Below are 22696 nucleotides of genomic sequence, written 5' to 3'. Positions count from 1 at the left end.
CCAGATGAAGTGCCGCAATAAGACGTTTCAGAATTGCTTGTGGTTAGAGATAAAGGTGAGACACCTACTGTATTGTTCTCAAAGCTAGTGATTTTTGTGTTAAAGCTTTAAAAAGACTTGGCCGTCTGTCTGCTCACCACTGTCTGGCCAATGAGACGCAAGGTGGCCAACAACACCCATTGACCGTCTCCCTGAATGGAAATCACACTGATATTTGTGACCTGCCAAGAGCAAGCTGTGATTGGCACACATTATGTTGTTGGTTTTCAAATTGGCAAATAATCACACAGGTGTTTTAGTTCAGTGGGAGGCATTCTGTGTGAACATAGTGTACAATGTTTAGATTTAAAGAAACATTTTAATTGGTTGCAAAGCTGATCAAACAATGATTTAGACTGTGTGGGCGATTTTATCAGCTGTTGTGATGACCTCGGGTGGACTTGGATGATCAAAAAGGAATTATTAATGAACTTAAAATCAGATCTATAATGTAGGAATAGCACCAACATAAAAAAAACGAATAAATAAATATATAAAAATGTATTTCATGTTATAATAGCATGTTATAATGATAATATTGTTTTATGTCTTTATTAATGAATTGAAAATGAAAAAAGAATGAATTAAAAATAAAAGTTTATGCCACATAGCCATGTAATACAGGTTTTCAATATTTTTTTGATTCAATATCATTACAAACAACGTTTTTTTTTAAGAATCTTAACTTAGACGTGACTTTTATTTAAATAATGACTTAAATGTAAACAATTAAAACGGTAATTTAAAAATAATTAATCGTAATTCATTTATTTTTAAAACATGGTCATCATAGCTATGTGTATTGCAATTTTTGCATTTGCAATGTTTATGGGCGTCATCGTAACTTTGACCCCCCAAAAAAGAAAGAACTGAAAGAAAGGCCTTGAGAAATCGATTTGTTTGAAGACTCTCATGGGGCCACACAACTTTACAGATTTGTAGTTGTTCGTGATGAGTCAGTGTGGGGGTTCCTGGCGTTTTATTGGTCACATTAGACCTTACCCCGCCTCTTTCGACCAATAGAAGTTCTCTGATTTGCATACGGTCCCGCACTGCAGGATAAAGACACGCTTGTAGCGGTACTGATTTAAACTCTTGAGAGAAAGTCTGGACATAAGACATCTAAAGCAGCTGCTACCGCCACCTGGAATTTTAATCTGCTGTAAAACTATAAATAACCGGATCTCAACAGCTTTTAATTAAATTAAATAAGTTGTTGCATCCGTGATCGTTATATTAATATGGGGAGAGTAACCAGCGCTTGTTTTATATCTTGGATATATTTCGTCTTTTCCTCTGCTTTTGAAACCACGATTGAGCCAACGATTGAATTTGCCGCTTTTGGTAAGTATAAAGCTTATTTGTTTTATAAAATCATAGAATTAACATGTGTTTATAAATTTTATAAAGTGTTTAAAAAGTGACTGTGAGTATATATTTGATGAGGCAGTTGCATAATAAATATCAATACACAAATACTTTTATTGGACCAATGACCGCATGAGTCCCGAGGCATGTGGTTATTTTTCCTGCATGCGTTTCTTATAAATATTATTATATATTTTTTGCATTTTATTGCATTTTTTATTTCATATTGGTATACATTCTTTAGTCCATATCAATTTATACCGTTATCTTTTATAGTATTTTTATAGTATTATGCATCAGAAGATAACATGGATTGCAAAATATTAAATATAAATATTAAAAATATATTTTTATACACACCATATTTTGCGTTGCAGAACTTTTTACGATTCTATTAAACACAAATTTTCTTGTTATTATTTCTATTTTTAACTAGCATTTATTATTAATATGACACTTGTAATTATAAAATAAATATACTTGTCATAGAAATGTCTTTTTAAATGGTCAGCCTATTTTGTTTTAATAGCGATTTGCTTAATTTATCAATGTTTACCTTACAAATTATCTTCTTTGTTTTTAACTGTGAAGATTTGTAAACATAATGTATATAAAACGTAATATCTTAAAAACATGCAGAATTTGTTGACTTTTTTTTGACAATATGCATACTGGTAATTATCTGTTAAAGACAGCTCAAACATTTGTTTGATTTTTTTGTTTAGAACAGTCAGTTATGAATACATTCTGAAGGAGATTATAGCAAAACATTTTTTATGTATAGTCAGTCAAGCACTGGGAAAGGATCCAAGCTTGCCATTTGGAAATAATTCCTCACATTCAAAACAAGGGAAAAGTATAAGCACATGCAAGATAAGCTTCTTTTAAATGTTAATTTAAATAATTATAAGCAGCTTACAAGTAAAAAGCATGTAATATAAGCAGCACTTGCTGGCTGGAAAACTTATTGTTGATCTGGTTTTGGACAGGTAACTTAATGGAAAATGCCACAGAATGGATGATGGACTTCACCGACATCGAGTCCAAGTTTTCCTTTAGGACTAACGAAGAACCCGAGGAAGATCTGTGCTACATAGTTCCAGGTCAACCCCAAACAATCAAAGAGTGTAACTTCAATCCAGACTACAAGACTTTCATAATTATACATGGATGGACGGTAGGTGCATCTCCTACACTTGTTGAAGTCATTAAATGAATGCGTGAAGCAGTCCAAAGCATGACGTGAATGATTTCGTCTCAGGTCACCGGTATGTTTGAGAGCTGGGTTCCCAAACTAGTAACAGCCCTGTTTGAACGAGAGCCAACAGCCAATGTGATTGTGGTGGACTGGTTGTCCCGAGCGCAGCAACATTACCCAACATCTGCCGCCTACACCAAACTAGTGGGCAAGGATGTGGCCAAGTTTGTCAATTGGTTACAGGTATGTCAAACACTCTGAGAAGTTTTGTGCTATATCAAGGTGCATTTAAGAGCATTTGATGAAGATATAGTTTGTTTTCTGCAGTAAACTTTATCTTGCATGTCTCGTTTCTTCATCCAGGCTGAGATTGACTATCCTTGGGAGAAACTGCATCTGTTGGGCTACAGTCTTGGCGCTCATGTAGCAGGAATCGCTGGCCTTCTCACAAGACACAAGGTTAACAGAATCACAGGTAACTTCATTTTGTTTCTTAAAGCCCCAATATACTCACAGTGAAGTTCTTTTTCGTTCTTTTCTTGGGGGTAAGAAGTAGTTCAAAATACGCAAGCAGCACTTTACAGTTAGCGAACATCCGGACAACTCCCACACAGTGTTTAGATGAATATGTAAATGTGTGCTGCACGCTTTCCTTAAAGAAATTACAGATCATAGCAACACAGCTCTGCAATTCGGCTCTCCGATCAAGTCACGTCACATTTATTTATATAGCACTTTATAACAGCTTGCTTAAAATCACGGTTTACAGTATCAAACACAAAATAATTGTGTTAGTGTCGCTTTCAATAAGAGTTAATTCAATTTCTGTTATAAAGCGGCTCTCCAGTGAGTTCATGTTTTATCCGCATCTGACCTTGAAGGAACAAACAGAAGAAATGAACCAGAGAAGATTTCCATGTCAAAGAGGGCGGAGCTAAAATTTTGTAATTGCTACGGACCAATGGTAGTTCAGAGGTGTTTACCAGCCGGAGTAAACTCTTCCTGGAAAGTTTGCTTTGGCAATATGTTTCGATCCCTGATTTCGTTCGAAATGACATCACACCAGTTTTATCTTCGATTTAGCTTGAAGTATATTGGGGACTTTAGGGTTTCAACTTTCTATTTTACCATTCAAACCCTTAAAAATGCATTCAATTTAAAATTGGTCAATGTTCTTGGATTTTTAGGCATGGATCCTGCTGGCCCTACTTTTGAGTACGCAGATGCCCAAAGCACTCTTTCCCCAGATGATGCCCTTTTCGTGGACGTTCTTCACACCAACACTCGTGGCTCTCCGGATCGCAGTATTGGGATTCAGAGGCCGGTCGGCCACATAGACATCTACCCCAATGGTGGAACCTTCCAACCTGGCTGTGACCTCCAGAACACTATGTTGATGGTGGCCACTTCTGGCTTAAGAAGTACGTTTGTCCTCCATTGTCCTCCTCAGACGTTCTTGGATTTCAAAATCACAAAGCTTTAATTTTTTTCTCTGTTCTCCGCAGACATGGATCAGATTGTTAAGTGCTCCCATGAGCGCTCCATCCACCTGTTCATCGACTCACTGGTGAACCAGGAGCAACAAAGCTTGGCTTACCGCTGCAGCTCCAAAGACAGCTTCAACAAAGGCATGTGCCTTAGCTGCCGCAAGAATCGCTGCAACAAGGTGGGCTACAGCGTCAACAAAATACGTTCACGCAGGAGCAGCAAAATGTACTTGAAGACTAGAGACATGATGCCATATAAAGGTGAGGAGCACTAAAGTTTAAGGTTTTAATGTTTGTTTAATTATATATATATATATATATCCTTACGTAATTCAACCATCTTCCCACAGTTTTCCATTATCAAGTGAAGGTCCACTTCTTTAGCAAGACGAAAATAAGCTACAACGACCAGCCCATGAAGATCTCTTTGTTCGGAATCCACGGCGAGAAGGAGAATATCCCTTACATCATGTAAGTTAATAGCGTTTCCTGATAGATGTCTGGACAGGTTCTGAATTAACAACTCGAAGCCTAAAAATGCAATGTTAAGAAGTTTACTAAGATCCAGAGATTTTTCTTTGATTTCAGTGATTATGAGTGTTCAACCAAGTCACGACTGGACTCTGTCCTGTGCTGAGATACAGTAGCTGTACAGTTTTGACAAAGATGATACAGATGGTTTTTGATTCCACAGGCCTGCTCTAGACACAAACTCCACAGTGTCCTTCCTTTTGACCACGGATACGGACATCGGAGAGCTGCTGATGGTCAAGCTTCTCTGGGAGAAAGACTCCCTCATCAGCTGGCCCTGGTGGAACCCTGATATCTTCCACATTCGCAAACTACGCATCAAATCAGGAGAGACACAATCTAAGTAAGCAAAGAGGATACATTTTTCTTTATATGTATTATTATATATTATTTTGCTTTAAACAACCCACTGTTTTTCTTATATTACTAATTCTGCATTTTATTGCATTTATTGTTTATTTTATACCTTTCATACTTCAGATGACCTGAATTTAAAATTGATGTCTTTTTTGATCCAGGGTCATCTTCAGTGCAAAGGAGAGTGAATTTTCCTACCTTTCTCGCGGAGGTGAGGCTGCCGTCTTCGTGAAAGACAAAGAAGCCCAGTCAAGCCGCAAAAACCAGAGGTAAATTTCCATCCGTCGTCCACCCATTCTATTGATACAGCTCAATAAAATGACCTTCCCCGTTCAGTTAGTATGTTCTTGTTTTGTTTGACTAAACCCTCTGCACTTTACTCTGGCAGATTGCACAAGTTGAAGATGCACGGAAGTTTGTTCAAACAGGACACCGAGTAAAGAAGCACGTCGAAATCCACCTCTGCTGGGATCTGGCACGGAATCTGCCGGGGAAACTGGAATGGTAGAAACTGACTTCTCCCGTATATATTTGGACTAGTAGCCTTCACCCGACCCAAATCCAGAAACACATCCTGCAAGAAAGCACATCTTGAAAATGTTACTGCTGTGCAGTTTTAAAACCAAAAAAAATCACTTTGGATACTGCTCAAGACAAGCCTTGTGAGACAATCTTTAATGAAATCATTTAATGCATAAAATGATAATCATGTCTCTATGCAATATATTTATACAAGTAATCAGTTCTAGTCTGAAAGGACTTGCACTTAGTTAACAGGGTTTGCTAGTTGTCCACAAAAGAGCCTTTCTTTCTGGAGAAAGATGCCATTCGAAACATGTTGCTGTTCGTTTGGTCTATCAGTATTACTCTTGAAATTCCACTTAGAGACTAAACATCTAGGTTATGTAGCCGTTTGTTTGGTTGTACTGTGAATTAGGTTGTACCAAAGCGGTTTTCTAGCTATGCTAATCCTCTTTGCCTTAGTTCCAAAAGCAAAACCTTCAGATTTGCCTTTGTTGCAGCCCTCAGTCAGTCTCAATGAAATGCTTTAGCAAAAAATGGGACCAAATCCTACTGAATGAAGATGAAATGATTACTGTAAATATTTGTAATTGTCATTATATATACACTTACAAACAGCTCTTCAGATGTCTACCGTTCTTTCATTTCTTGGGTTATTGTGTCTGGCACAGGTCACTTTAAAGGCTTTGCCTCCATTTGATTCAGTTTTGTTTGGTAAAACGAGCAAAATCAACAAACAATTCAGCCACTTTTATGTTGCTTCTCATCACCCCTTTCAAAGCACCTCAAAGGTTGTTTCGTCTGGATTTTGTAAAAAGTAATGAGGCAAGAAACTACTTTCGTTCGCACAGCCAAGAAGTAAAACAAGCATTTCATCTAAGAAATGATGGCAACAGTTTTTTCCTCAAGCCTGACAGGGTTGACTGCCCCACATAATAGCCACAAATACATCAAAAATGTACCTTTTTCCTATTTATTGATTGTATATATTTGTATATTAAGCACCTAATATATGTATTCCATGTTTCTGAAGTGCTCTTGCCTTTTCTTTTGAGTCATGTAGACTCTATTTTTTATAAACAAACATTGAGTGAATGAAGTTACTGGAACTGATCAGTATTTGGTCGCCTGTTGTGATCATATGAATCTATAAGCCGTGCACTGTATGATGTTATTTTAATAAACATTATGTTACGCTATGTGAGCACTTAAGATTTTTCATTTAATACGTCACCGTCTCTATTTTATGTGCAAATGCCATGTCTGTATTAAAAGGTTAGTTCACCCAAAAATGAAAATTCTGTCATTTATTACTCGCCCTCATCTCGTTCCAAACGCGTAAGACTATTGTTCATTTCCGGAACATAAATTAAGATCTTTTTAATGACATCTGAGAGCTTTCTGTCTGTCATTGACAGCCTACGCAACTACTTTCAAGTACCAGAAAGGTAGTAAAGACATCTGACTCCAGTGGTTTAACCGTCATCTTAAAAATTGTTGATGCGAGAGTAGACGTTTTGTGGTAAACGTGTGTCCGTCAGAGATTAATATTTTGTAATAAAACTGGGTAAAGTTTTGTTTTTGTGTTTTTGTTCACAAACAAAGCACTCGCATCGCTTCATAAAATTGAGGATTACTTTAATGATGTCTTTACTACCTTTCTGGGGCTTGAAAGAGGTAGTTGCGTTACGTAGCTGTCAATGGAGGGACAGAAATCTCTCAGATTTCATTAAAAAAATCTTCATTTGTGTTCTGAAGATTAACGAAAGTCTTACGGGTTTGGAACAACATGAGGGTGAGTAATTAATGACAGAATTTTCATTTTTGGGGAAAATATACCTTTAAATTGCGCTGAAATGCTTTCCAGTGTTTTTTTTTTGTATTCTCTTTGGTATTATTTTCACAAGCAAGGTGTATATTTTCAAAACTCTTAGTACTAATATCACAGATCATCAAAAGTGCCCTTTTTTCAAACATTTCAGCATGTTTTCAACTGTTCGTACAATACACAAAATCACAAAGTATTCTTTTCACAACACAAAATAAGTGTTTCATCTATCTAAATGTTTCAATCACAGTAACTGTTTTTCATAAAGCTCTTACTATCAAACTTTTTCAGTTTAATACATTTGTCTATTAATCCAACTGAACTTAATGGTTGATTAATTAATAATTTGGTACACCAATAGAGTTCAATAGATATTGATTAGACAAGTTTCTATAGAACTTATTTGCAATTTCTGATATTCATAACCAAATGTAATGAATTCTTTTTACACAAGTGATTTATAGATGATAACCACTATTATGTCCAAAGTGTTTGCATCTGAGTGTTTGAGTGCGCGCGAGAGCGAGAGCGAGAGCGAGAGCGAGAGCGAGAGAGAGAGCGAGAGAGAGAGAGAGAGAGAGAGAGAGAAGAGCAGGATGGAGTAAGGGAGAAGAAACAGTCAATGACTGTAAACATCAGATTGATCAAAGATACATCAGAAGAAGGGGTCTCCCCTTGGCGTCAAATTTTACATTACCGTATGTATGCCATGTGATACTGTAAACAGATTACCATGGTAGAGACTGCCACAACTGTAACATACAGTATAGATTCAGTCATAGGGCACAGTGAAAACATTTACTGTATTGCCAGACAAATCTTTTCTAGCACAAAACCTCATGGCAGTTTCATAACTTCATCATTATGGATTTTCTAATGTGGCAACTGTAGCTTGTAATTATTTAAGCAACTAGGGTGATTTGAAACATGTATATTGCATTGTTTGCTGTTGAATGAAATGATTGTTAAAAGTACTAAACTGAAAGAAGATTAAGCTATACTGTTGTGTTTGTTGTGTTTCTGTGATTAAACCTAATGTTCTCATATTACAATAATCATGTGTTTGAAACAATGATTATGTGGATTGAAAAGTGCATAGCTGTAATGAAAGCATGGGATCAGGTTTTGAAAGAATGACCAGCTGTGTTACAAGTGTGATTAGTTTGGATTTTTGCGCTAAGAGTTTTGAAAATGTACACCTTACTTGTGAAAATAGTACCAAAGCGAATAAAAAAACTGTAATAGTGACACTAAATCTCATTTTAAATGAGTGTTTTGGATATTTTATGTCTCATATTTTGAAATGCTGTTCATTTCACAGCATCAACCGAAATCTGGGAAAGTTTGACTAAATACTTTGTACTACTTTGAAACTTTGAAAAACGACTTTGTTTACGCTAGATGTTATGTAAATGGAGCGTCATCCATTCAAATAACACCATGTGTGTGTAAAACACTCAAATGGCTCACATTGTTTAGTGAGAGAGCGACTCACGTGTAGTGACCTCGAATCAAAACACAAGGAGCTTGTTTTTCAAGATACCCACCCCTTTTCATGGAATGGAGTTCTTGGAATGAAAATACATTCCCATTCTTTCATTAGTCAGAACCTTCTGCAAGGAGACTGTTGAGAAATTGAATTTTTGGCAACGTATCGCGCATATAGGGATAAAAAATTTAGATATGGAGATTTAAATTGATCTTGGCTTGGCTTATCACACTCGAATTCTTCTGAGAAATCATATTCGACCTCCTCTGAGTTCTTGTATGGTGGACAATGATTTCTAGAACCGTTTCCATCTGCTAAAGAGCATGTGACAGCTCATTAGTTATGGTTTTGTTCTTGAAGAATATTTTGGACGATAGAGTGCTTGGTCCTTGTTACGTTATTACAAACGGAAGGAATGACCACAGCGCAGTTGTCATTGAGAGTTTTGGCAGGGTCCAAGTGTTATGGTATGACTATGACACAATGTGTGCAAAGAGCATTTAGGGTCCTGGCACATAATGAGTTATAAATCTTTACGGTCTCGAATGACAAAGAAAGGAGAACATTTTAAGTAAAAGGAATCAGTTTTGTTGTTGTTCTTTACTCACTCTCCTCCATAATATTTTGCATGAATATTGACATAACCTGTTATGTCATTGTCAATATTCATGACATAAGTTTAAAGTTTAAGTTGTCTAAAACCTGTCTGACCCATTTAGCTATTAAACCTAAGCTTATATACAAACTATATGACTGTTTCTTGGCCCTTTTCCCGCTAATAGATGGCCAAACGTTTGGAATAATTATGTTTTTTTTATTTTTTATGAAAGAAGTCTCTAATGCTAGACAAGGCTACATTTATAAGATAAAAAATACAGTAAAAAATAAATATTGTGGAATATGTTTTAAAATGTATAGATAGATAGATAGATAGATAGATAGATAGATAGATAGATAGATAGATAGATAGATAGATAGATAGATAGATAGATAGATAGATAGATAGATAGATCCAAGGTGACAACTGCATGTTTTATTATGGTAAAGTAACCTCGTGAGACATCAACAGCTCCTGACTAACAACAAATGTGTGACCTTATTACCCCGCCTGTGGGCTGAGACAAATTGTGCTCTTAGTTAGTAGTTCTATTTAGGAACTTAACTGAAGTCTGAGGCTCGGATTTCATTAGTCAGGTTTTCAAACAGCACCAGGACTCAGGAGTTAGGGAATATTTTAGTTTCTCCGTATATCGTATAGCAGCCTGCGCGCGCGATAGGAATTGGCGAAGGTCACAACAAGTGCACAAAGTTTAGACAGAAAAGACATGAACATTTTCTCATTCCAGTGCGTTTCGTGGCTCGTATTATTAAGCTTCACTGCTCTGTTCGTCGCTGCTCTGGAGGAAGAAAACTTCTCCAACGCAGTCTTCGGTAAGATGTTTGTTGATGCTCCGTGCAGAAAGGGATTCGGATAAAACCTGAGGGGTTGTTTTATTTGGACGCGGTCCGATTCTTTCGTTTTTAATGTCTGTGTTTTCCAATCCTACCGCTAATCCTGTGTTTTCATGGGATATTTTTAATTTCCGGCATCTGTCTGAGGTTTTAAATCCACGAATTAGCATGTAGAAGACGCTGGTCCGTTTACTTGACATTTCTTCGAGCCGACCAGATGTTAGTTGATGTTTTATGCAAGAATTTCTTGAAAGTTCATTATAACTAATCTTTACACTGCAATGATATCGCATCGATTAAAGGTGTGATAATAGTGTATAGTAAAGATATTATGGCTCCACCCACCTAGGCTGTCAACTATTTTAAATATTTAGCCTACTTTAGCTACTTTTGTAACATGTTTCATAAACAATGCCAAGTATGTTACATCTAAAGCATAAATATTTAAAATTTTATTTTTATGTCAGATTTTTCTTTCATAATTGTTCTTTCTTTTCAAATTACAATTTGAATGACATTGCCAATTACTAATGCCTTATATTCAAATAAAAAATTATAGAACATTTTGAAGTATAATTGTTTTTTATCTGTATATATATTGATTTATTTTATTTTAAATTATATTATATTATTTAAAAAAATTCATTTTATAGCCTAATTATATAATTTATAACGTAGTTTTGATAATTATAAATAAATAACTTTTTATATTATATTTTTAATTTTACTTTTTTTAATATTTGACTATTTTGATGTAGCCCTATTTCTTGAAATACGTTTTTTTTTTATGGCTATTACCATTACATAGGTAATTTCCTGGAGGATCTAAGGGACCTGTCAGATGTCAACAAACCCAATGTCAAGTTTTCTCTGAGAAACCCGTCCCAACCAGATGATGATGTGTGTTACATTGTACGTGGCAAACCAGAGACCCTCAACAGCTGTGACTTCAACAACACTTCGAAAACCTTCCTAGTCATTCACGGGTGGACGGTACCTCAACACTTTTACATACATTTAGTGAATTTTTCAATTGATTCTGATTCTTTTTCAACTCATCCCATATAGCCTATGTTAGTGTTAATTTAGCTCTTTCCCTTTAGGTAAGTGGATTATTCGAGAGCTGGGTTGAGAAACTGGTTGCTGCCCTTTATGCCAGGGAGAAGAACGCTAATGTCATTGTCGTGGACTGGTTGGACACGGCGCAGAACTATTATGCGGTGGCAGCACAAAACACGAAGATGGTGGGACAAGAGGTCGGACTCTTCATAGACTGGCTGGAGGTTTGTGTCAGCAAATCAAATCAGGCAAATAATCCTTCTCATGTTGTGCAAGTTGCACTGCTAATTGGTATTATTGTGCTACTTGATTCATAAGGAGACTATCAACGTTCCTCTGGAGAAGTTGCACCTCATTGGCTACAGTCTTGGCGCCCATGTTGCGGGTTTTGCAGGAAGTCATGCAACGAACAAAGTTGGAAGAATCACAGGTAGGTTCTCTGACTTTCTTTTGGAAATGAATCTTACATGTCTTAAATGCACCGTATATGGACAACAATTTGTTTTTTTTTGCAGGTCTAGACCCTGCTGGGCCGGACTTTGAAGGGGTCCACGCCCACAGACGGCTGTCCCCAGATGATGCCCATTTTGTAGATGTCCTCCACACATTCACCCGAGGTTCCCTGGGTCTCAGTATCGGTATCGAGCAGCCGGTCGGCCATGTAGATATATACCCCAATGGAGGAAGCTTCCAGCCTGGCTGCAATTTGAGAGGAGCTCTGGAGAAAATTGCCAGTTATGGAATACTTGGTAAAGACCTTGATCTGGGATATCTAAACATACGACTTCCATTTATCCATAGGCCTATATTTCACCAAAATTGATTGAAAAATGTAGGAAGAGTGCATGCACTTGGGGCCATTGGTTCTTGAATTGTTGATTGTTGAAAAGTTGATTGTAGCATTGTAGCAATTTGACATAAAAATATATTTATTTAAAAATTTAATATTATATGGTATTTTTTTATATATAAAAATACTTAGAAACAGAACAATTGATATAATAAAATTGTAATTAAAATAAATTAATTTTCTTATTTTTTGTAGTAAATACATTTTAATAAAATATATACACATTATACAATAATACAATTAACATAATAAAGTATCATTTATTTAAAATAATGTATCTTTTCTTATTTCTAATTAATAATTAATGCTGGCCATAAATCCTAATTATTTTGTCAAATATTCACATACACAAATTATGTAAAAGACTACAATTTAATATAAATTATAAATATTTAAAATAAATAACTTTTTTATTTATTAAGAATTAAATTACTTTAATTACTGGTAATAAGAAATGCTGATTTATCGTAGCAATTCTATTCTAGAAATTACTGTTATTTGTAACTTTCCCAAAGATGGAAAGAGATTAATTATATATCAAGAGGTTGAGACAGCGTTTCATAATCACATTTTCTAATCTGTTTTCGCAACTTACAACAAACCTCTGCTACAACTGATGCAACCTTTCGACAATGGAATCATTCATCTCTGCTAAGAACCAAGATATTTACTTGTGTGACTGTAAAGTTCAAAATCATATCAGTTTCATTAATACCCTTAGCCATGAATAATGCCATCAGATGCGAGCACGAGAGGTCCATCCACCTGTACATCGACTCCCTGCTGAACGAGGAAGAAGCTAGCAGGGCGTACAGCTGCGGGAGCAATGACATGTTTGACCGCGGCATGTGTCTCCAATGTCGCAAGAACCGCTGCAACTCTGTGGGCTACAAAGTCAGCAAAGTCCGCAAGGCACGCAGCGTTAAGATGTTCACCCGGACACGAGGCTCCATGCCATTCAGAGGTCAGTGTCAAGATTTTCCAGATTCCTGTTTTAATTAAAAAGTTTTTTTTCTATAGTTTTTATTAAGTTTTAGTTTATTTAGTTTTAGTTATTTTAGTACTTCAGTTATTTGTATTATATATTTAGTTAGTTATTATATATATTTAGTTATTTGTAGAACTTAAAGGGGTCATGACATGAGAAACCAAATTTGCCTTGATCTTTTGGTATATAAGAGGTCTTTGTACCATTAAAACGTCCTGCAAGTTTCATAGCTTAAGACGTCCTCCCCATTATAAATGAATCATTTATTTAATCAAGCTCTAAATACAGCTCGTTCTGGATCCATGGTAAGAAGTGACGTCACGGTACGAAGTGACGTACCAGCGTTTGCATAATGACCGCCTCCAGCAGAAGACAACTACGCTTAAAGCGCAAGACGACTACGCTCATTTCGTATCACTGTCGCGCCCGCGCGCTGCGCGCCTCACAAGTGTTCAGTCGACGGACAGCGAGTGGGTCTGTCTGTGTACAGGGAAATTACCTCTTATATACTGTCTATGGAAATTACGATGCCACGCAGATGTGCTGTTCCTGGCTGTGGACAAACAACATCTTTGAATACGCTGCGAAAGATTCAGTCGTCAGGGAAAAATGGATGCACTTTATTTTTTGCGGACGTCTCAGTCACGGCAGTGTTAGTTTAAGCGTTTGTTCTATACATTTGAAGGATGACTGTTTTGAGAACAAATCCCAAAATGATGCTGGCTTTGCCAGAAAACTGTTGCTCAAAGATAAGTCCGTGCCGACTATTCTGGGCTCAACAACGACGACGCAAACTGTAAGTAATGTATTTAAAACTTTAAACTACTTTTTAAATACGCCGAATCCGCAAATATTCTGGCTGGGGGCGTTAATAATTGATGCATAGGCACTGACGTTAGCCAATCATAACAGTGGGCGTTAACACTGAACTCTTAAAGGGGAAACACCCCCAAAACAGACTGTTTGAATCAGAGGATGAGAAACAGGGTGGGAAAAGGTCATAAATCACTACATTTTAAACGTTTTTTGTAAAAAAAACTATAGTAATATTATAATTGCACCTAAGGGAACATAATAATAAAATAAAAAAAACCATGTCATGACCCCTTTAAACTAAGCGAAAATGAGAAATGTTGCGATGGCAACTAGCTGAAATACAAAATAAGTATATATTTTATTTTAGTAAATGTTTTATTTCAAGCAATGAATGTTTTTGTATGGTTTTAGTTTTAGTTAAAGTGCCCCAATTATGCTTTTTCCGATATTACCTTTCATGTAGAGTGTAATAAAGCTGTTTGTGAATGTAAAAGGTCTGCAAAAAAAGTTGAACAAAATCAAAGAGCACAGAAGCAAGACCGTTTCTAAAACGAGTTGTCAGTAATTCCAGTGCAAATGTGTTACAAACCTATGTAATAAAGCCTATGTAGGTTTGTAACAGGGTACGAGTAACAAACCTGTAACACTGCAAATGTGTTACACACCTATGTAGGTCTTAATTTTATGTAGGTTTGTAACAGGATGTGAGGTACAAACAGGTAACACAGTAAATGTGTCACAAACTTATGTATGTTTGTAACAGAATGTAAGTTACAAACCTGTAACACTGCAAATGTGTTACAGCCCTATGTAGGTTTGAAACACCATGCGAGTTACAACCCTGTAACAGTAACACTGCAAATGTACGTAGGTTTGTAACACATTGTTCGGTCTGTAACACATTTGCATAATGCCAGCCTATGGTCTTCATTGGCTACCTGCGAGCAACGTCTACTTTGCCCCGCCCTCAGCAGAGACCCGAAAGATTTTGGTTTGTGTTGTTGACACGTCGAGATGTGGTTTTACGCTCTGCAAAAGCAAATCCACTTTGCATTCACTTCCAAAGGATGAGGATTCGCACTTGAATTATTACAGTAATATTACAGTAATATTACAATTATTAAAATTCGCGCCATTATTAGTTTGTATTACCGTGTATACAAGCTCTGAGAAAGATCCGGTGCTTAAATTCAGATATGGTAATTGGTGTTTTGTTTCCGACATGCGCTGTAAGCGGCAAACCAATCACAACAGACTGAGCCGTCTGACCAATCAGAGCAGAGTATGGTCTCGGAAAGGAGGGGTTTAGAGAGAGCGAATCCTTAATAGAGGTGATGCTGCAGTGTATATTGTGAGAAAATGATTTTTGACCTTGGATGCATAGGAGTCCTCCAAGAAAAAATAAGGAACCTTTAAAATAGCATATTAGGGGCACTTAACCTAAAAATAATAACCCTGGTTGTGGGTGCTACAATAATTTTTTATTTCTTAGTTTTTCACTATCAGCTGAAAATCAACTTCCTTGGAAAAATAAATCAATTAGAGACGGAACCAGCCCTGACAGTCTCACTTTACGGTACCAATGGTGATGCAGAAGATCTCAAGTTGAACGTGTGAGTAATCAATACTTATATATTCTAAAGATGGCTATATTGTTTTCATACCAGTCAAATGTCAATGCCAACTATCGTTAAATTATTTCAACAAGCAGACCAGAGAAGATCACCACCAAAAAGACTCATTCGTTCCTCGTTATAACCGAGAAGGACATTGGAGATCTTCTGATGCTGAAGTTTAAATGGGAGGAGTCCACTTCCTCTTTACTCACTCTGCTCTCCTCGTGGTGGTATGGAGATTCCACAAACTTTGACGTACAGATCCATAAAGTCCGCGTCAGAGCTGGGGAGACACAAAAAAAGTATGTTTCTACCAGTCTTGCTAGATATAATGAACCTAAAAAGCTTTCAGACACTTAAAATTCACATTTCTGAGACTCTTTTGCTCAATGACTTGAATGAATCGGTCTCAAGGAAGTCAGTTTCCCTCAAGTTCACACAGGTGTTCTAACAGAGAAACTTAGGTGTAATTCATCACATTAACTATGAACCACTAACATTTCGCAACCAGAAAATGTCACAATATGTCTTCAATTTGAACGTATCTACTGATTAGGATCTACTAATATAATTTCAAACCTAACAAAAGCTTTGGTTGAAAAGTTAGCTTTCTTTACATTAAATGCCACATGATGTGATGTTTCTTCTAACGCAATGAAATTCATATATTCTTAAGTATCTAACAGCTTTCATTCTTTCTTTCTTTTTTTTTTAGAATTGTGTTGTGTTTAAAAGATCACCAAACGGGAAGTTCAGTTCAAGAAGTTGTATTTGTGAAATGCAGGGAACCATGGAGGTCTTTATCGAAAAGGTGATAATAGCGTAGGCTACTATAATTAATATCCTCACATTTAATCTCATATAATTCTAATAACTACCATTTTCTTTGTTCCAACACAGGCCTAAACTGAAGAGCCAATGAAATGATTTGCAAGAGATTTTGATGAAGCACTTCAACAAATGTATTTATACAGATGTTATTTATTAAGACTGCAACTGCACTGTATTGAATAATGTATTGCTATGAATGTGATTCATGCAAATGGATTGTGGACTTTTGTACTGTATGGAATAGGCTTAAAAAGCCTTGAAATGTGATTGATTTCATTGAATAGCAGTGGATTTATATTTGAATGGTCATTAGTTAATCCAGTGTATTATTATATGTCATGCTGATTCTTCTGGCTACACTCACTGTCCATGAATACAAAATAACAAAACTTTTTACCCGCAACATTTCGCTAATGTAACTAGTGTAACTAGTAAACAATTTTGGTATTTTGACTAAATTGTCTGTAAACTCGGATAACTTTTCGATGGTACTTTTCCACTGAGAAAAATGTAAACGTGCATTAATACCATCACTTGAAATATTGAATGTTTAGCATGTTGTTTGAGCAAAAGAAACAATTACATCCAGAAGGCACCTTTTAAAGTCCAAATAAATCAACTGTAATAAGTTCATCTAAAAAAAATCATAATGAAATGAAAACAAATGAAGCATCTACTGTGTGTTGAATGCATTTTATTATTGGTAGAAGTTAAATTATTCCTCTTTTGCACTTTATATAGGTAATCGACATTCATAAGCAGAAAAAAATATTCCAAAAAGGCCTACTGCAAACTGACATTTAATCCGTCTACTACATCATACAAACTGCTACTACATTTTATACTTTTTTATGAAAAATAATGTGATGTACATCAATGAAATGAACTGTACTGTAAATGTGTCCAAATATATATAAATATCTTTGAGCTAAATATATGTCTTTTTAAATGTCTTGAGATCTAAACTTGAAGTGTTTTATACATTAATTTAGCTTTTTTTTTGCATTTCTTAGAGCACATTATACTCATTATAAATTAATTTACAAATTGAATTCTATTGAATATGCTACAAAACATTTACATTTCCTATTAAATCGTTTTTGAACTTTTTTACCCCATACAAGCTTAAATGTCACTTAGTTCTGTGCTTATCATGGTAACCACCCCAAGGACGACATGAAGAGATAAAATCGTGAAAGCAAATCCAGCAACTCAAACAAACTGGTGTCGTGATATCACTCATCATAGCCAAGAGTTTGTACAACACAAAATTTTGACCTTGCTGATATTGTTTTGAACCTGTGATTTCCGGAGGAACCAAATATGCAGGGACAACTAAAAGAAAGCCATTTGCAGGTTGACATCTACTGATTTTGTATTGTAGCATTCCCAAAAACCTGTTGTGTATGCATGAAACTACAGCCATCTGTTGTCTATGTTTCTCAAAATTAGAATGTCATGTTCTTGGATTTCTCTGAAATAAATGTAGGTGACATTGTGTACAAAGTTATTGAGAGCAATGATTTATAGCTGGAAAGCTGGAGAATATTCAATTCTCAAATCAGCACTGGAGTTAAAATAACTTTCTAAAGACCAATGGTGTGTGACACATGGCCGAAGTAAACTCAAATCATGTTTGGACAGATGCTGTGGATGACTCTCAGCTGTGCATCTGGACAGCCTTCAATGATCAGTCAGATGTTTTGAACATTCATAAGTTGCCTCAAAAGCAATGTTTTCTTGCTTGCAGGGGTTTCTTGCCAGTTGGAAGGCCCCAGATGGAGAGATGTTTACCTGTCATCATCAATCTCAAGGGGCTGTCCAAAAACACAGATAAGCCCAGCCATTACTCCTGAAATAGCGAGAATAGCCAGAAGAATTGCCCACCAATGTGCCTACGAAAGAGAAGAGAGAAGTTTCAAAGTATATAAAGAAAACTAAGGTAAATGAAGGAAATACAAAACAACCGCCAATGGAAGATGCTAGCATGATGTTATATTAGACTGTTAACAAATGCTAACAACAAACCTTCATCCAACCGGCCAGGTCATCGAACACATCCAATTTGAGGAAAGAATTTTTGAGCCTTGCAATTGGGCCATCCGCATCTAGGATTCGGCAGACTTTAAACCTGTCGCAGTAGCCTCTGTTTCCAGAGCAGGGTGATCCAGGAACCAACGCGACACGTTTCCCGCTAAAGTAGTGCAAAAGAACCGAAGAAGTGGTGCTTGCGCAGGTATTAGGTTTATCTACAGAGAAAAAAAAGGATAATGCCAAGGAAGTAAACTAAAAATCGGATACAAGAACATATGTGCTTAATTTAAGTTTTTATAAAGCAGTAATGTCAGCACAAACGGCTGTTTATGCATCTAATTTATTTGGAGTAGTAAACACGTTCTGATGTGGCGGAACATTGTGGTTACCTCTCTGCTGGCAGCACATGTGGCACCTCTCCATCTTGTTCTCTCCCGGACAGTCACATTGCACCATGTCGTACAATGCGCAGAGAGACAGGCCACATTCCTGCGACATCAAGCCACAAGACATTGGTTATAGAGGACCTCACATTGTATAATAGGGTAATACTCAAAAAAAGATATCTAATTTGTATCACTATGCTCACTAAGTCTAAATAATTCCATGTGTTAAGCTCACAACCACGCAATCTTTTGGATTTCTTTTGTCTTTTCATTCCCTAATCCCTACCCAATCTTCTTCATGCAAACAGATATTATTTATGACAATATGATGTTTTTATGACTTTGGACCAAGAAAAGGGGTATTTGTATTACATATTGCAGACATCCTCAAGGCTATGCTCTGACGTTTGTGGAATATCTCAAATATATGTTTTTTTGTATTCTGAATAGTTAAAAATGCATGAAAACTGATGTTAACAAATTGGATCCAAACTACATGTATATGTGGTTTGAAACTGGATTCAAATCTGGATATGTTTCAGTCTGAATGGTCTAGCCAGATATCAATGTAAATATGCAGATACACTGTAAATGGACTACACTGAAATGAAAGACACGGATTGAATCCAAATCGGTTTAGTACAGTGTGAACACAGCTAAAAAGATATACAAAAATCCATTTTGGCCCTGTTGGACGTACCCCGTTGAAACAGACACGTGTGCCATCACTGCATATTTTCATGTCGGGCTTGGCGGGAGGTTCTGGACATGCAGCAGAGGAACCGGAGCATACACTTTGGTTGCGACACTCAGAGTGTTGTTCACACATCAGCCCAGCTTCCTTGAAGACACAATGGGAGCTGCAGCACAAACCCTGGCTAGGACTAGGATAGATACAACTGTAAGTTAAACATTTACCAAAGATCAACTTCAAGAAGGTAGGTTTTGTGAACCTGAAAAACTATGATAAGTTCAGGCATTCTTAAAGCTATCCCAAATGGTGCTGTTGAAGTAGCTTTTATTTATATGTTCCCACGGAGTCCACAAGATCCTTCAGAAGGGGTGTCCAACCAAGCTCCGGGATGGACACCTTCCTGAATTGTTTAGCTCCAACCCTCTATAAAACACCAGCCAAGACGTATTGAGTATTGTATGAAGACCTTTATTAGGTGGTTCAAGTATGTTTAACTAGTGTTGGAGCTAAACCTGTCAAAAAGGTAGTCCTCTAAACACATGATGGCAGGGGTGTCCAACTTAGTTCCTGGCGGCACACCTTTCTGCAGAGTTTACTCCAACTCACCTGTTTGGAAGTTTTAAATAATCTTGAAGACCTTGATTAGCTGGTTCATCTGTCAAATTGAGATTGGAGCTAAAATTTTCAAAAAAGGTGGCAACTCCAGGAGCTGGACTGGAGACTCCTGGTGTAAGGTCTCTCATTTGTCATTTTATTTCAAAGGGATTTTACTACCACCCCCAGCACTTACTATCACCATTGATACATCCTTTTGGAAAGCCCCCTCTGTTGCGGTCTCAACAGTGGTCTGCTATCTAATAGTTGATGTGACTTTACACCACCAAGGATGGGGTTGACAGTAGAGTGCGGATCGGGCCGACTTTTTCAGTCCGAGCCCGGCCCGCGTCCGACAGAGCAGTAACCGAACCCGACCCGAGCCCGACAGGCATCAAGATATTTATGTTCGAGCCCGACCCGAGCCCGACAGTTAAAATCCCATTTTTTTCTCATACTAATGACAATTGTACGTTTGTTTGTGTGGAAAGCCCGCTTTTATTAAGCAACTGTAGGAAGGCAATCGGAAATGTCAACAGGACAAGCGCATCAGCGCGCGGAGCAACAAGCGCTCTTAACACCTGGCGCGCGCACATTATGCACGCGTTTCGTTGTCACGGCTACATAAACAAATGTCCGCACACAGGAAGACGGATGGTAATATTTTACATGTATTTTAATCACAAAAACGAACGTTTGCATCAAGTGAAAGCATCAGGCACATCGGCTACCTACATAAGCTGTTTTAAATTTAAAATGTTCAATGCCTTATCGCGCTGATGTGACCGAGCCCGACCCGAACCCGAACATAATTTCTAAATATCTGTCCGAACCCGGCCCGGCCCGTCGGGTACCGGCGGGTCCCGTCGGGCTCGGGTCGGGTATCCATCCTCTAGTTGACAGCACTATTTGGGACCTTAGAGTAAAGAAGTTTAATTTGTCCAAAAAGTCCAAAGGTCATGCTCCTGACACAAAATGGACTGATGCAAACCTGCATTGTTTTTCAGGCTTCAGTCGACATTCAATGCCTGAAGGTTCCTTCGAGCTGTAGCAGCATGGATCGCTTTCATTGTGGCCCACGTCGCACTCCTCACCCTTTTCTACGATGCGGTTTCCACAAATGGGCTGCTCACTAACTGACAAGGCAAAACAGGTACATCTCCAGTCAGTTTACCTCACGCCATGGAGCCATGGAGATCAGCCCCATTGTAGGAATGATTTAGGACTGAGACAAGCTAACATTCATTAGCATATCTATCCCATCCAAGAATTTAGACAGAGGTCATACCTACAAAGCATCTGTCCTTCTTGATATTCAGAATGCGACTCATGTGCCGCAGGCTGCAAGGGGAGAACTTGTCACTGTTCTCCTCAATCTTGTTGGTGGCTTGAGGGAACATCAAGAACCTTCCTTTACCACCAGTGATCTCCATGCCTCCACAGTTCGATTTCTCATCGTGCTGCCACAGAAAAATCACAAAGTAAAATGTAAATGTTAGAGATGCTCCTGTTGACTGGCCATAAATGGCTTTTAGTTTTATTTTGACCGATCTCTATTCTGTACTTACACACAAACTGCATTGCAATTATTTTCCAAAATGTAACGGAAATATAAGAAGTCTGTGTACAGGACATTAACACAGGACAGAGATGGGACACGTTGAAGATAGGCGCAAAGAAGAGAACACAGATGCACTAGCAGAGAAAATACTATACCAGGCACAGCAAGCTCACTGTTCGATATGCTTGAAATACAGGAAGAAAAATATAAATATTGAATTGGGGATGGGGGGTTATATGAATGAATCCCTGAAGGGAACTGTCTTGAACTGGAACTTTACAGTGGTATCCAAAGAAACCCCTGCTGTTCTATAAGCGCAACCTACTGTCAGAGAGTGAATTTGCATTTTCATTCAGTCCGTCTGTTTTTTAAAATGCAGTGGTTGCCCTGAATTTCAAATGGCTACAGATATTTTTGTTTAAGGCCAGTTTAGCCTGTTATAGAGCAAATAAACAACAAATAAATTTGCTAATGATACTTTTTTTAAACCAAAAAATAAATAAATCGGCAACCGGTATCAGAATCACCCAATTTGCTTGAGAAATAATCAGAATCAGTACATCACTGGTAAAAGTAGTAAAAATGTCCAATGTTTTCACTGGCCAAATTAATTGTATTTTGTAATTATAAACACATTTTGATTTTGATGGCTGCAACACAATCCAAAAGTTGGGACAGAGGCTAAATAAAAGTGGAAAGACAATAGAATATTCAAGTTAAACTGTTTTGAAACAGTCCACTATTAGCAGGTGAATTGGTAATAGGTGAGTGTATCGTGTTTGGGTATAAAATGAGCATCCACCAAAGACTTTGACTTCGCATGCAAAGTTGGGTCATGGTTCAATGAGAGAACTCCCAAATTTCATACTTTTTCCATACTTTGGAAAACCGTTGTTACTTAGCACAGTCTGCCGCTGCATCAAGAAATGCAATTTGAACCTCTTTTATGTTCCATTGGCCTGAGCTCATCTCAGATGGTCTAAAAGACAGTGAAAA

General features: G+C 37.2%; 3 protein-coding genes across 3 annotated transcripts in view; 2 read left to right on the top strand and 1 right to left on the bottom strand.

Moving 5' to 3' along the window:
* Positions 1–1090: 1090 nt before the first annotated feature.
* On the top strand, positions 1091–6701 carry lpla (lipoprotein lipase a). The gene is made up of 10 exons (XM_079593283.1): positions 1091–1383; positions 2397–2584; positions 2669–2848; positions 2969–3080; positions 3793–4026; positions 4111–4353; positions 4443–4563; positions 4787–4966; positions 5142–5249; positions 5369–6701. Exons 1-10 carry the CDS (start codon positions 1281–1283, stop codon positions 5418–5420), a joined length of 1521 nt encoding a protein of 506 aa, XP_079449409.1. The 5' UTR covers positions 1091–1280; the 3' UTR covers positions 5421–6701.
* A 3260-nt stretch (positions 6702–9961) lies between these two features.
* Positions 9962–17364, top strand: lpl2a (lipoprotein lipase 2 a). Its single transcript, XM_079593284.1, has 10 exons — positions 9962–10250; positions 11080–11264; positions 11375–11554; positions 11649–11760; positions 11846–12079; positions 12902–13144; positions 15477–15597; positions 15696–15902; positions 16316–16411; positions 16501–17364. Exons 1-10 carry the CDS (start codon positions 10145–10147, stop codon positions 16520–16522), a joined length of 1506 nt encoding a protein of 501 aa, XP_079449410.1. The 5' UTR covers positions 9962–10144; the 3' UTR covers positions 16523–17364.
* Positions 17109–22696, bottom strand: part of LOC306988344 (disintegrin and metalloproteinase domain-containing protein 10) — a 22979-nt gene continuing 17391 nt past the window's right edge. The window contains exons 10-15 of the mRNA XM_079593282.1: positions 21428–21599; positions 21131–21275; positions 19552–19735; positions 18855–18954; positions 18460–18680; positions 17109–18326 (exon numbers count right to left, since the gene is read on the bottom strand). Of these exons, the coding sequence (XP_079449408.1) occupies positions 18222–18326; positions 18460–18680; positions 18855–18954; positions 19552–19735; positions 21131–21275; positions 21428–21599 (927 nt within the window). The 3' untranslated portion in view covers positions 17109–18221. The remainder of the gene's footprint in view (positions 18327–18459; positions 18681–18854; positions 18955–19551; positions 19736–21130; positions 21276–21427; positions 21600–22696) is intronic.

This window comes from Phoxinus phoxinus, assembly GCF_949152265.1.
Source record: "Phoxinus phoxinus genome assembly, chromosome: 20".
NCBI classification, from domain to species: domain Eukaryota; kingdom Metazoa; phylum Chordata; class Actinopteri; order Cypriniformes; family Leuciscidae; genus Phoxinus; species Phoxinus phoxinus.
The sequence above is the reverse complement of the archived record's forward strand: the minus strand, read 5'-3'. Positions and strand labels throughout refer to the sequence as shown.

Excerpts from the sequence above, each read along its gene's own strand:
- lpl2a (XM_079593284.1), top strand. The coding sequence starts at position 10,145 with ATGAACATTTTCTCATTCCAGTGCGTTTCGTGGCTCGTATTATTAAGC. Across the intron at positions 11,761-11,845 it reads CAAAGTTGGAAGAATCACAG|GTCTAGACCCTGCTGGGCCG; the intron begins GTAGGTTCTCTG and ends TTTTTTTTGCAG. Across the intron at positions 12,080-12,901 it reads TGCCAGTTATGGAATACTTG|CCATGAATAATGCCATCAGA; the intron begins GTAAAGACCTTG and ends TAATACCCTTAG.
- lpla (XM_079593283.1), top strand. The coding sequence starts at position 1,281 with ATGGGGAGAGTAACCAGCGCTTGTTTTATATCTTGGATATATTTCGTC. Across the intron at positions 4,354-4,442 it reads AGACATGATGCCATATAAAG|TTTTCCATTATCAAGTGAAG; the intron begins GTGAGGAGCACT and ends ATCTTCCCACAG. Across the intron at positions 5,250-5,368 it reads TCAAGCCGCAAAAACCAGAG|ATTGCACAAGTTGAAGATGC; the intron begins GTAAATTTCCAT and ends TTACTCTGGCAG.